The sequence below is a fragment of the Sylvia atricapilla genome, chromosome 4 (genome assembly GCF_009819655.1).
Source record: "Sylvia atricapilla isolate bSylAtr1 chromosome 4, bSylAtr1.pri, whole genome shotgun sequence".
NCBI classification, from domain to species: domain Eukaryota; kingdom Metazoa; phylum Chordata; class Aves; order Passeriformes; family Sylviidae; genus Sylvia; species Sylvia atricapilla.
Genome location: NC_089143.1, coordinates 17,262,826 through 17,277,339, shown reverse-complemented (window position 1 = coordinate 17,277,339; position 14,514 = coordinate 17,262,826). Strand labels below are relative to the sequence as shown.

General features: G+C 36.2%; 1 protein-coding gene across 1 annotated transcript in view; it reads right to left on the bottom strand.

Annotated features, from left to right (window-relative positions):
• Positions 1-1,207: 1,207 nt before the first annotated feature.
• Positions 1,208-14,514, bottom strand: part of FAM184B (family with sequence similarity 184 member B) — a 37,147-nt gene continuing 23,840 nt past the window's right edge. The window contains exons 4-12 of the mRNA XM_066317189.1: positions 12,791-13,003; positions 11,384-11,537; positions 10,116-10,228; positions 9,511-9,695; positions 6,219-6,365; positions 4,631-4,748; positions 4,343-4,447; positions 3,453-3,652; positions 1,208-1,955 (exon numbers count right to left, since the gene is read on the bottom strand). Of these exons, the coding sequence (XP_066173286.1) occupies positions 1,865-1,955; positions 3,453-3,652; positions 4,343-4,447; positions 4,631-4,748; positions 6,219-6,365; positions 9,511-9,695; positions 10,116-10,228; positions 11,384-11,537; positions 12,791-13,003 (1,326 nt within the window). The 3' untranslated portion in view covers positions 1,208-1,864. The remainder of the gene's footprint in view (positions 1,956-3,452; positions 3,653-4,342; positions 4,448-4,630; positions 4,749-6,218; positions 6,366-9,510; positions 9,696-10,115; positions 10,229-11,383; positions 11,538-12,790; positions 13,004-14,514) is intronic.

The window sequence follows — 14,514 nt, the reverse complement described above, 5'->3', positions numbered from 1 at the left end:
TCATTATCGTTGAGTACCATTGCAGAAACACCCTTAGAATTGTCTGTATGTAGGTCAGATTGCTTTTTTTTTTTAAGTGAACTGTCACTCTCCACTGGAATGGCTTGCCTCATGGAAGGTGTCTTGATTCTTATAGGATGAATTGAAATGGAAAAATGCACACAGAAGGGTGGGATTTGTAATGCAGGCCCTCATGTTACTGATGTTCTGACTCTTAGGCTACTGAAGAGGTTCTAAAATACCTATCCCCAGAATACAGGCCACTCATTGTGGAGGTAGGATCATCACCACTGTCCAGTATACAGAATTATGTTCTATTGCAGTGCTCTACTTAGTAAGTTAAATGTAGCAAAAAAAGATTTTGGAAGTAGAAATTGCAATAGAATCCTGTCTGTGTATTACTAAGCAACAAATTTAATCAATCCATATAACCACTTTTCTACGTACACATTTTTGTGGACAGAGTGGAGTAATTGTTGTAAGCCTGGAAATAACAATTGGTAATTATGTATTGAAATGTCTTGGGGCAGCCTGGATGAAAAGTGATGAAAACAGCACTGTACATTTCGATCCTCACATGGTACCCATCAGTGTTACTGTACACTATTTAATCTCTTGGTTACAAGTATGAAAAGTGCCTTTTTGCCAAATCTACTGCCAAAGTTACTTTTCTAACCAAGCCATTTCTCTTGGGGAAAAAATACTAGGTAACTGGGATGAAAAGTACTGGCATGTTGAAGTGTTCTGCCCTTCCTTCCACCTTTGCACCACCAGTGAGATGCAGTGGCTGTTTTGTATGAAATGTTTGCATCTGCTGGTGTACCTCTTGCTGGCTGTTGGATGTAAGAGGTTAGACTGGAGATACACTTCTTAGCACATGTAAATTTTTTTTAGGTAGTTGGGCCCTGATGGTTGAAACTAAATGGGCATTCAAAGCAATTGCAGAGAAACTATCCTGTCTTAAACAGCAGGCTGCTAGTTGTGCATTTCCCTGCCTTTCGCACCTACTGGGTTAATTGCCCAAGAGTTGTTCATGGGTTCTTTCCTACCAGCAATGAATTAGCATGAGCTGATAAATGCAGTCATTCCCCTACTTTGCTTTTATGTGGGCATAGAGCTACTATGGAGTTAAGAGGTACAAGGGTGCAGTTGCCATCACTCTGGAACTCGATGTACGAGTCTGACTTACTTCAGCATAACAGAACTCTTTGAAAAATACAAATTGGATAATTTACAAGCTTTAATGTTCATACTTACACATCATCCTAATTTATCAGGCTGATACATATATTGAAATTCAATGGGAATATTACTTAGTAATGCTGACTATACAAAACAGTTTATGAAGCAAACCAAAAATTATTTCTAAACCAGCCTGCTATAAACATGCTATTTTTGAAGGCATACCACATGCTGTACAGCTTAAAATTCATTTAACAAAAAGCATTAAAAACTTTTAAAATTACATTATTATATGCAGAACTTACTTTAAACAGCTGATGAAGCAAGCATGTAAATGTACAGAAGGAAGATCTTGTCTCAGCTGGTGCCAAATTGACAGAATGCATCAGAGTCCAAATTCTGTATTTAATAAAATTGTGAAGTGGTACAGTCTCTTGATTAGAAAGTCTTTTTGCATAACTGTAACCAAACTTTTTCTTCATTTTTTACAGAAGTTGTTAAAAAATGCATTTTCCTGAAATTTATGCCTGTAACTCCATAGATGTAAGAGAGTACAGGTATTTCCTAACTTTACTTAGAAATTACTTTTTTCTTCCCTTAAATCATCTATTGGATTATCATTCATAAAAGGAAGCAGGAATTATTTTTATAGTAATTCTGAGAAGTATGGAAATAGTTTGCTTTAAAATGAAAAAAACTTAGTAAACCATTCTTGATGCTGAGGGTCTTGTTTTTTGTCATCTTTGGTTTGTGGTGGTTCATTGCCATGTGTCCTGTGCAAACAAATAAGCATTAGCATCACTGACCTATTTATGCAATCTTATCAATATGTAATACTTTTCCCAGAAAAACTCATCACCTATGAATGGTTCTGTGCTCACATGAATAGATGAGGCCAAAAGGTGCCAGCTACAGTTTTGGTGGGATCTGTGCCAGCCAGGTAACTGGACTAGCAATACTGGTTGTAACATGAAGAAAAGCTTGAAGCAGAGCTTAACAGCTATGGAGAAACGTTTGAACATAGTTCTTAACTTGACAGCCCCCAAAAAATCAAACAAGTCTGGAAAAATGAGAGAATGGCAGCTGCAATTCACTCTTAAAAATACAAACTACAATTCATGCATTAAAAATGTTCGGTACAAGTTCTGTTTGAAACTGAAAGATTTATCTGAATGCTGCTTGGCATTCATAATCAATCCTATTACACAGGCCCTAATTTTCCATCATTCAGGATTTTTTTTAAACAATGATAGCAAACAAAACTTAACTTATGATTGACTGATTTAAAAGACTTAAGCAAGTAGCCACCTAGTGACCCTCAGTCTCTCTATAAATTTGTTTCCCTTAAAAACAGAAATCCCATTTGCCTTGGCAGTCATCTGGCATGACACAGCATGTTTGTATCTTTAAGAAGTAGGAATTGCCAAACAGGATCTAAGCCTGTTTTTGTCAGCAGTCAGCACCATCTGCCCCCAAGGAAAGAACTCTCTTGCACACAATTTACAGGATAACCAAATCTCCACCAGGAGATAGGCGAGAAGGCTGGATTTTGTCCTGAAATACAGTGGTAAGGTTTGGAGACTTTTAAACTGTATATTAGCTACATACATTTTTAACTATTTCTTGAAAAGAGAGTTCATGTTATAAAACACTGAATATCATTTACATAACTCATAAATTTGAAGAATTGAAGCTCCTCAGAGACAAAAAAAGCAGACATTAAGTGTCTGCTAATCAGTTTTCAAGTCTCTAACCTTTGCCAAGTGATCAGCCTAGATTCATTCAGATATCTCCTAGAATAAAAACATGCCATCTACATCTACCAAGTGGAAGGTGAGGCAATAAAAATAAGAAGGAAGATACATCCTTACCAGAACCACTGAAAGATGCCACATTCACAACTAAATACATTCTTAGTTAAATACTTGCAGCTCCTATTTATTTTAGTTTTTATTTTGTTTGTGTATGTGTCTGTGTGTGTGTGTCTGTCTCTGTGTTTGTGTGTTGGCTGTTTGGTTTGGTTTCAGTTGGTTGTTTTTTTTGTTTTCTACCAGGAGGGGTTGCAACCATAAAGTCTGCTGGGCAGGGATTATAGCGCAATTTTGCAGCTAAGTTCTGGGTCTGTCTGCAGAAAACCAAGCACACAGAGTTCATTGCATAGTAGGAGCCTTACATCGTTGTGTATGTATTTCCACATGTCTAATATGTTTGAATTGCCTACAAGATTCTAAATATGAATTCATTTATCATCATGCAAAACAGACAAATACCTTGTGGCAGCACTGCTGTCTGAGGTCTGTGTTGATGGAGAGCCCACCCTGAGGCAACCAGGACTCCGGTCTAAGCTTGTAGATTTTGTTATTTGAGGAGCACTTCTTTTTGATCTTAAGTCACAGCTCCAAAAGCTCTTTGCGTAGGAAGCTAAATTCGGAACACTGACAACACGACTGGGCACTTCAACCATCTTCTTCTTCTGCTTTTATTGTAACAGAAAACTTCATTACATACATTTTTTTTACACTTTATAATATAAAACGTCAACAATACCTCATTTCCAAATATCTTCTGAGGAACACCGAAATAGAAAGATTTCTATCTTTTTCTATAGGCATTTAAATGAAATTCTCAGGTTATGCTGCAATTCATGGATTTTGTCATCCAATTAAAACAACTTATGTATTTGACCCTGACATTTTAGACACATCAAGGTGCTTTCCACCAACTTGACCTTCCTTCACAAATATGGCTATTTGTAGACAGTATCATGCAGAGGGGCTGGAATGACAGAGGGCAGATACCAAGAAACTCAAACAGAATCATAATTTTCCTCAATGCTTGCAATATCCCGATTATCTACTCCCAAATCTGCAAGGAATGGCCATGCTTATCCCAGTGGAAGACAGAACTGACTCTGACTCGGATGTCAGAGTCCTAGTGTTTTATATTGGCTTAAACACCAGTTATCTATGTTGCATATATACTTCTACTGAATTTCTCCTGGGCTCAACAACTGACTGTAGGTTGGCACTGGAAAGAATTCCACTGAATAACATTGTCATAAAAAAATTGATAGCACCTTTATTGTCCTGACTGTCTCTATGATTCAAATAGTAATAAAAACTATCACAATCTGTGATTTTAATTGCACTGCTCATCTTACCTTCATGGAGGGAGTCAGGCATGCTGTTTTAGGGTTGAAAGAAAATGATCGATTCCTGTAAGATTCAGTGTTGGCTGAAAGTGAATGCTGACATTTTCTTCCCTCCTGAAGGGAAACAAAGTTATGTGTATGGAAACATGTATTTGTGGGAAGCTGATATGGAAAGATATATTTGTCAAAGTATTCCAGAACAGAAAGAAACAACCAGTCTAAACAATGTGTGAAACACTGAAGAGAACATCACAATAGATTCCAAAATAAAAATGTCCATACAAAAAGCAGTCTTACCACCAGCTGCTTGATAATCTCTTCTCTCTCACTTAATTTGTCTTGCAGACAGTTTATAAGGTGTGTATCTTCAGGCCTGGACTCCCACTTTCTTGACTTTTCTTCTAATTCTGTAAGTCTGTACCAAAGAAAATGCAGACCAGAAAAAAATTTCCTCAGATTAGGTTCAAGAGACACCTCAGATGTACTCTTCCCTATGTTCCAAGCCTAAAATACAGGGACATAGCCAGGCCTTTCCAATAGAACAGGATTTAAAAAAAAAATGGGCATCTGTACATGGTTTATGTAGAAGTACAGAATCTTCTGGAGTTCCAAAATAAATTGCCAGGGTTAATCCACACCACCTGTCCAGTGTAAAATCTAGCCCCTTGTGTAAAATACTAACCTTGCACATCATGTTGCTAGTCCAGTTTCCTAAAGAAAAAGATCAGTGTCACAGTACCTATACATATCTATATTCAGCTATTTCTTCTCCTCTTTTCTGACCCAGTAACTTTGGAATCCTCAGAATTACCCAATTCCTGTAACTTTCATGAAGACAGGCTTGAATATACATGCTGTTTTAGTAACCCTGCTAAGTCAAAACCTCTAGTCTGAGTTCAGCTTTTTAAATTCCTTTATCAGGGGAAAAGATTCAAATGCTTATTACACTTTCTTAGGTATAGTGTGGAAACGCACATTTGATTGACCCATTGAACACAAGTCATTATTTCATCAGCCAGGTTCATGAACTCTGCTGCTTGAGAAACTGAATGCTATTTAGTTTACCTGCCATAACCAGGATGCATACTGGGAAATTTATTACAGAATAAAACCCACCATTTTCTGTTTTGTTTTTTAATGTGTGGGTAAACATTTTTGAGAGGACCACCTGCACTCTTCTCATCTTAGAGTGATCTCAGAGTTAAAATAAAAAGATAAATCTTTACATCTGAAAGGTTTAGAGGTTAGAGGCCTGCTTACATGCCAAGTCTCTCCTGGACTTCTGCTGCACAGTTGTGATAAGAGAAAAGAAGAAGGGATATATATATATATATATCAGACATAATCATATATATACATAAGGGATTATTTCTGAGGGGTCTCTCCTGTACAATCTGAAACACCGCAGAAATTCTCAACTCCACGGGACACTGAAAACTGTGTTTATTTACATGAGCATAACTTTCCTTGGAAATTTTTAAGGAAATGAGAAGGAGGTTAAGAAGCTTTTACTTAACAATGCTGCTCTGCTGAACAAAATTAAGTACAAGATCATGTACAAGGCCTCTGGTATCATCTGTGACATCTGTATCATCTCTGGTATCAAATAATTTAAAAGATGATTTTAAATTTCATAATATTTCTAGATCCTACATGCAAGTTTTAATTTAGCGTTGTAAAACTTCATGTATAATGCTTTAAACAATGTCCAGAATTTATTACAATGTATCTGGGTCTTTTTGGTTTGCAGAGACAATACCTATTCAATTTTATTTTAATGCTTATTTTACTTATGATTAGTAAAAAAACTGTACATACTAAGTATGATAAATACAAACAGAACTCATTGCCAGCATGAGCCAGAGTTTATTTTTAAATTACTTACGCAGATTCTAAGGAGAAAATCTTTGCTTGGAGATGTGCCTGAGTGCTGCTGAAATCAGATACTATGTTTTCAATTTCCTTCCGGTGATCTCCTTTCAGTATGTCCAGTTCTTTTTTATGCTTGATACTGAGGTCTTCTACCAGTAGCCTTTCATTGGTATCAAAATATGTCTGAATGATCATGTTTTAATACTAGTTTATTATCATTAATCAAAGCATATAGTTTTGAGGTGTTTTATTGACTGCAAAGGTAGTTAACTGGGCAAAGATCTGGCTTCTGCCTACTGATTTGACTTTGACATTTTGGTTGCAATCTGAGAAAAAACATTTTAACACTGAGGAAGAGAAAAATTCTTTGGCAAAGTACTTGACTTTCACCCTTCAGAAAATGGAAAGTCTATTCCATATAATGGTGCTATTGATATTCTGTCTAGGCTTAGCTTGTTCATCAATCTTACTTAATAAAACATGACAGTGAAGTATTACAGGAATTTATTTGTATTAAGCAAAATTATGTTGAAATATCTGGGATTTTAACTTGGCTCTTGTGATAGATTTCACTGCATCATGGCACCAAAAACATTTAATACTGCCTATCATCAACCTAAAACCCAAAAAAAAAAAGTGAAGAAATGTAACAATACTTTTAACTACATTTATCTTTTTCAGACCATATATTTTGCAAGATACTGATATTAGAGAAGATATATTAAGAAACAAGAGATATATCAGAAAATATGTATTAACACCATAAACTGAAAACTTGAAAATGCCTTACATTTTCTCAAGCCTAGCCACAACATTGCATTCTAATATCAATCCCAAAAAGCAGTAGACATTTATTGAAGAATCATAGTTTCATTTTTGCTATTACTTTACTAAACCTTCAGGAAACTTTTTCATTAGCTCTATTAATAGAGAGCCTATGTTCTATGCTTTACTGATTTAAATAGACATGCTCATCTCAGCATATTAACAATTTCACCTTTCTCAAAAGACATTCAGTTTACCTTTTGCTTTCCCCTATTTTCTTTTTAATGTATTCCCAAGCCTGTTTCACTTGTTTCTGAAAGGCTTCAGGAAAGACCAAAAAGGTCTATGAAAGGTTTCTTCCCTGATTTGGCACTTAGCATAAAAATAAGCAGTGGAAGAATAAGGGTAGAAAAGGGAGAAGAATCCCTGAAATCAATCTTCAGGAGTAGAATATTCTCCTTCAGAATAGCCATTTTGGGACTTCTTCTTTCTTCCCATAAAAATACTTTTGCCTGCTCTCATCCTAAAACTTGTAAAAGCTTTCTGTACTGGAGGTGGAATTCACACAATTCAAGAGAATGGAAAGAGGAGTTATTACTTCAAGCAGATTACTGGTTTCATTTACTTGGCAAGAGCAGGACTAGTAACTTTAAGTAATTTGTTACAAAAATTTGTCACATGCAAGTAACAAGCCACTATCAGCTTTCAAAAAAACAGAAACAAAACGAAACAAAACAAAAAACAAAACAAAATAAAACAAAACAAAACCCAAACTGGCATAGGATAGGATCACTATTGTTAAAAACAGCAGTTACTTATATGCATCAATGTAACCATTCTCCTACAGAATTATCAGTCCTGCAAAAACAAAATGAGAGCTGCAAGTTTCAGGTCTTCCATGGGTTAATTTCAGAGCAGCCTGTATCAGGTGCCTCCATCCACCCCACTGCTTTGGTCCTACCTCTGGTTATTTGCAGGATTTCTCATTACATAATTTCCATTAATGTTTCCTTCCCGAATGCTTACTGTAGTAGAGCTACACCATTTATTCCCTGTAAAGAAAATCCTCCAGCCCAGCAGCCTTAGAATTTGAGGCCTTTTAGACCTCATTGCTGACACGTGAATAATTCTTCTCTTCATGAACAGAGGCTCAAAATTCCTTCAAGGTAGCTTGAGGGCATTAATGAAACTCTCTGGTTTGCAATTCTCTCTGTTGATCTTGCTTCAAAAGCTTGAAATGAAATTCACTTTGAAGTAACTCTCCAAAGAGTGTAATGGCAAAAAAAAAAAAAAAAAAAAAAAAAAAAAAAAGTTACTCATTCTTTGAATATCTACTGACTGGTAGACAGGAATGGAATTACTCTGGCCACTCTGACAGTCTACAGAGACATATTCTATCCATTGAGTGCTTTTCTCTGGACTACATGGGGCATAATTTTAAAGATTCCTTTAAGGGCACACTCATCAGAAATCCTTTTATATATACAGCTTGTGTAGTTAGGGGAATACATTCTACACCATTGCAAAATTGAATTGAAAGGTTCTCACACACCAGATCTCTCAGTCTCTCTGCAAAGTTAAGTATGTTCATCCAGAAATTTTAGAGGATTCAACAGCCATACAAATGCAGTGGGCAGTGAACCCAGTCTTTCCTCCTTTGTAAGTTATGTCAGGGGAGGTTTAGGTTGGATATTAGGAAGAATTTCTTCAAAGGAAGGGCGATTAGAATTGGAATGGGCTGCCCAGATGTGTTTAAGGAAAGACTGATGGTGGCACCAGTGCCATGGTCTAGTTGACATGGTGGTGTTTGGTCACAGGTTGGTCTCAATGATCTCAGAGGTCTTTTCCATCCTTATTGATCCTGGGATTTTGCACTTTTTCTGCACAGAAATGGAAGATCCATTTGCACCACATGTGGTGAGCCTGTGGCTACACTGAGACATGGTTTACCTTCTGCAAGATGGCCAAGACTCAAGTCACCTTGCCCCTCCTGTGCCCCTCACAGTGCCAGGCTCACCATCAGCCCAGAGGCACTGTCAGTATCCAGTGGCACTGCCCTTACTTCCCCTGTGCAAAGCTGGCTGCTACAGCCAAAGCAAACTCTTACAGGGTATATATGGCATTCTCAAGTGTCCCCTTTGGAATTAACAGTCCATTGGTTTCAGCTACAGAGACTATGTAGACTTGATATTTATTCTCAGAGACTTCTGTATTTTTTAAATAGCTCGTTGGTGAGTTTGGGATTTATGTCTTCCAGTGCCTTTGAAAGGCTGACATTATGCACATTTTCTCAGGTCACTCCTGTGGGGATACACTAGACATACTTTTCTGTGACATATAATGAACAATTAGTTCAAATGCATCTATTATGGCTGGAGGAAAATGTGAAATTAACTAAGTCTTTTGCAGAATTTCTAGCTTCCAAAATTAGCACTTTAGAGAGGAAAGATTCTGACATGCATCTCACTGAGAACCCCTCTCACAGTGGTATTATTATTGAATCTCTAGATAACACTGTCAAGTGTGAATTCAAAGCAAACCTTCTATGCTGTTTATCTCTATCCTGAAGCTGCGCAGCTTCTTGCTTCTGTGACTCCAATTCAGCACTGAGTAGCTCCATTGTGTCCTTCAAAAGTAAATTCTCTTTCTTGAGTTCAGAAATTTCACTCTGACATTTTTCCAGTTCACCATGAAGAGATCTGATCTGGTTTTGGCTACTTCCTTCCTAAGAAAAAGGCCAAATTCAGTTATTCACTGCCTCTTATTTTTAATGTTAACATCCTCCTGTAACTGTGTGCATTGAATTTTTGTGATATGATTTTTAAATTATGTGTGCCATGCTATATACATGCAAGACAAAATCAGTGATCAAAATCTCCTGAATATATTCTACAGTCTCCACAGAATTTATTTTATTGTAACATTCATTCATTTACTTCTTTTGTAGATTCTGATCTTTAATTGGAAAGGAAAAAGCCTGCCCGTAGGGAAAAAATTATAAACATTTAAAGCGAGATATAAAGGCAGAAAATCCATTCCATTTCTGGAAGAGACTGTATAATTTTATCATCACTGGAGAGAGAAATTTGATACTATTGCTTTTGCTAAACATAACATTGTAATGAGGTACAAACTGGTCCCTTGCCTGCTGCTTCTTCAGTGTCCTCACACTCCTCAGCTCCATTTGTAGTTCTTCTATTTGTTTCTTTAGGTTTGTGCATGATGTCTGTTGCTCAGAGAGTTCTGTCCTTAGAGATCCTAGTAACAATCAGACAGACAATCATTTCAGCAGTCAGAGGCCAGCTGGACAGGAAAGCTAGATACAAGGAATGTAGATGAAAACATTAATACATTACATTTTGCTTTGCTCCTCAACTCCTTCCCCATTAAGCATAATGGCCTCCTATTACTAGAGAGGCAACAGCTGAGCAATAGTAAGATGATATGGAGCTACAAAAGCAATGAGCAAGATCAGAGTCAGAGAGGTAATTCTGTGGCAGTTGTATTGCAGACTACATCGTCACTACTGTGTCTTCTAATCTTGAACTTTAGTGGAGCACCCCTCATCTTCCTTGTTTATTCCACTGGTGTTTTTTAGAGGGCTGTAAGGCAGACAGAGGAGAGCTCTGGTTGTTGTGTTAGAGAAGTATAATGCTTATGTAAGCTCATCTGTCATCTACTGCAACTTTTGTGTATATTAGGTACAGGTTTTTCAAGTACAAGAAGAAAAAAGGTTTTTTCTCTGTTGTCTCCCTACAATTTTTCTTGAAGTAGAGAATCGATCTATTGAAAGTATAGTAAGAGAGCAAGAAAACTTTCAAGCAAATTTTAATTACTGGTGTAAAAAGCCCCAAGAATAAAATTCAGTTTGTATGTAAAAGGCTTTCAAATTATTCTTTATTTAAATAAAAAAAAGTATAGATGAGCTTTAATACCCTGAGATTAAACCTGGTGATATTATGCATCTTCCTAGTGCAGTGTTCTGTTTAGTTCTAAACAATTTAGGGCACCTTTTAAACTGACTAAACAGTACATAAGAAGCAACTGATCTCCACTGCTGAACTCTAAAGAACAGCCCTGAACAGACATATAATAATTCATCTCAACATTGAAAAAAAGAATGAAGTCATATAAACTAACTATAATTTTCCAGTTGAATATACCCAATATTACATACTTGAATGTTCCACACCAGACTACTCTCTCAGCAACATTTTGCTGCTGACAATTGAGGGCTTGGTTAACAAAGAATATTAAGTCTATATTGTTGAAATTGCAGGGTATGAAAAAGAAGATTAACAAAGACCTGAGATCCCAGAAGATGAGAAAGAAAATGAATGGGATGAAAATCAGTGGTTCTCAGCATATATATAATCAAGCAGTAGGAACTGTGCATGACATGAGACACTATACCTAGCAACAGGGTTTGCTGCTTCTGTATCTGCTCAAGTTCATAATGTAATTCTTTCTTTGCTTTCTCTTCCAAGGTTTGTATTTCCAGTCTATGAGACTGATGTTGGATCTTGATAGTCTCATTAAATTCCTTTTTCAAACGTTCTTCTGCCTCCTGTAAGCAAAAGTCCCCCCGAAAACAAAGTAGTTGGAGCCTATTTTTCAGCTTGTTGTTTTACCTGTAATACTAGGATGAATCTGGCCTTTCATTGCAGAACTTTACTTTTTCATCACCACTTTATAAGACATATTATCTATGCAAACATAAAAATGAGCTGAAGTGAAAAATTAACACTTAATAGGTACAAGATGAATTATGTGTATTGCTTCTTAGATTTGTTGTGCATGATGAAATAATAACACTGGTATCTTTGCACTATTTGACATAAGACAGAAAGTTTTATTATTCAACATACAAAGCCTCCCAGAATGGACCTGTTTGTCATTAGTTATCACAGTGTGTCAGAAAAAGGTGCCTATCTTTCCTTGTGTCATTGTTGGGTCACGCTTCCACTGTCATTAGAAGTACTGCTGGTACACTGTAAATGATGGAGCAGTGGCTCTGTAGTGGTTCTGAAAGCAACTCCTGTCCTCAGTTTCATTCTTAGCAACTCACTTCCTTCAGCTTGGTTTTGTCAAAACTGGAATTTTATTAGGAATATATAAACAAGATATTAAATTCTACTTAGGGTGGTTTTATTACCTATGTTTCATAAAGTTCTTTAGGCTGTGGGAACCAATAGGGACATCTGAACTCCATGTCACAACCACATGTACATTTTCCAAGTTGATTTTTTCTCAGAGAGCAACAGTCTAGAACTTCAGTATATTGCATTAACATTCTGTCACTGAAATTAACTCACTTGAACCTTTAAAAGCTTTGGTTATCCACTTACTGAATTGATTTCTTGAAGGTATATAAGGCAATACACATCACTATATGTGTCTATTAGATTTTTCTAAAGTATTTATGTATAAATTAATCACAGATGAAAAATAATAAACCTGAATCTTGTTATTAATACACTCAGGAATTCCCTTGTATTTCTGAAGCAGGTGCACAGATAAAGGAGCTTGTATTCATTGCAGCCTAACTGCAGGATATATTATATTCACACTGTAGTCTAAGTTGAAATTATACAAAAATGAAACAAAAATTCCACAAACCACCAACCAAACCACACCTCCCAGCCTGATGATAAGGTTTCAAAACCACAGAATAATTCATTATGTGCAGCAATAGCAACCCATCATTAAACTAATTGGAGGTAACTGAGTTTTGATAATTGGATCTCACTTAGATGGTTTACCCCGAAAATATAATTTTTTCTAAAAAATTTTTTTTACATTACTATGTAGTAAACTGACCTTGAGTTCCTGATTCTTGCTTTTCTCCAGCATTTTTAAGACTTTTTGATGTGATGCCTCCAACTGCAGTTTAACGTTTTGGTTTTCTTTAATTGTGTTTTGAAGATCCTGCAAAAGCTTCTCTTTTTCTTTGTTGGACTGTAGATTATGTTTCTTCAGTGACTCCTTGAAATTATTTGCCTGTTGTTCTAATATTTGCTTCAGCTGAGCCACCTTCCAGAAAAGTAAGTCAGCAGGATAAGATTAATGGCTACATTCACAATGGAGAGGGATTATGTAAAGTTGACTACATTTTATGAGCTTGTGTTGCGCTATGAAAAATAGCAAGATGCTTGTTTTGTGCTCCTTTTTCAGTGAAGAATGACAACCTTTTTGCATAAACTGTCTGTTGCTCATCAAGGGCTTTTAAAAATTTCAAATCGTCTCCATCTCATACATGCAATCCATAGTTCAATTTGCACAATAATATGACACAAACCAGAAGACAGGCCTAAGGCTCTGCTGCAGCTATCCAACAAAACTTATATATTTAATTTGAAAGAGCACCTAGCTTCATCTGCCTCAAACTGAATTTAAGAGCACTATTCATCCAGTTGTTTCTTGGCTTCTTCTGTTGTGTCATCCAATGAAACACACAAAAATATTGTCTGATCAAGCTAGTGAAGAATAATTGCCAAATACTATCCGTAATGAAAAACATTAATTGTCTTTAATATATCTGTGTAATGGGATCTGTCTGTGGCCTGGATACACTCCAAGAATAGGCAGATGCCAGAACCACTTGCCAACCGTACTTTTGTTTCAAGAGATAATGGAATTTTTTAAATTACTTTTTAAAGAAATATGTGGTAAATTGTAAGATTCAATCAAAGGGGAACTTTGGTTTCTGGTTACAGGTGAAAAAATCTACTTTGTCTTTGCACGTATTGAACTCAAGCTGATGTTTTCCTACACAAAAAAGCACTGAAGTTTTTAGATACTGCAGTTCCTTATAAAACTAACCTTTGATGTGAAAGACTTATTGCTGTAGAGTCCCTCCTATCAGCTGACACAATACGCATTAGCATCACTACACTCAAGTATGCATTTTTTTATGGGCTTCCTGAAAATAAAGGGACTGAAAAAAATGTGTCAGAAGAATAGGCTGTATATTTTATAACAGAAAAATTTGAAACAGGAAAAATGTTACTTGGAACACTTCTTAATCAAGTTGATCATCTAGACAGGAAAGATGAAAAGAGGCCTTCATAAACTTCATCTGTGGTCACAACTTTATAAACTTCCCCAACTCTTCACAGACAATTACTGGCGCAAAGCACTTCTAACATGAAACAAAAGATCATACTAGCTAGAAACAGGCTAAGCTAGGAACACAATTAATAAGAAATCAGATGGAAAAGTAGTTTTAAAGCCATTATTTTTCAGTAATTAAGGGGGAAAGCCCTACAGAAATGTATCAGGCATACAAACACATTTCTCATGAATCCTGGTACTTCTAAGATACTGGTTAAGAAACAAACATTTCCATCCTATCAGGTTTCCTCCTCCTGTCTTGCAATTAAAAAGGCTTTCAAATCCACCAGTGAAAAATCCTTCTCTGGAATGTTTTGCAGTGCCCAAGTTCTTTTTTTTTTTTTTTCTGCACTTCTTGACTTCTAAAAAGATAGCCAGACTCTCAATTTGCTTAAGTTGCAGCATTTAAAAAAGCAAATGAAAAAGTAAAG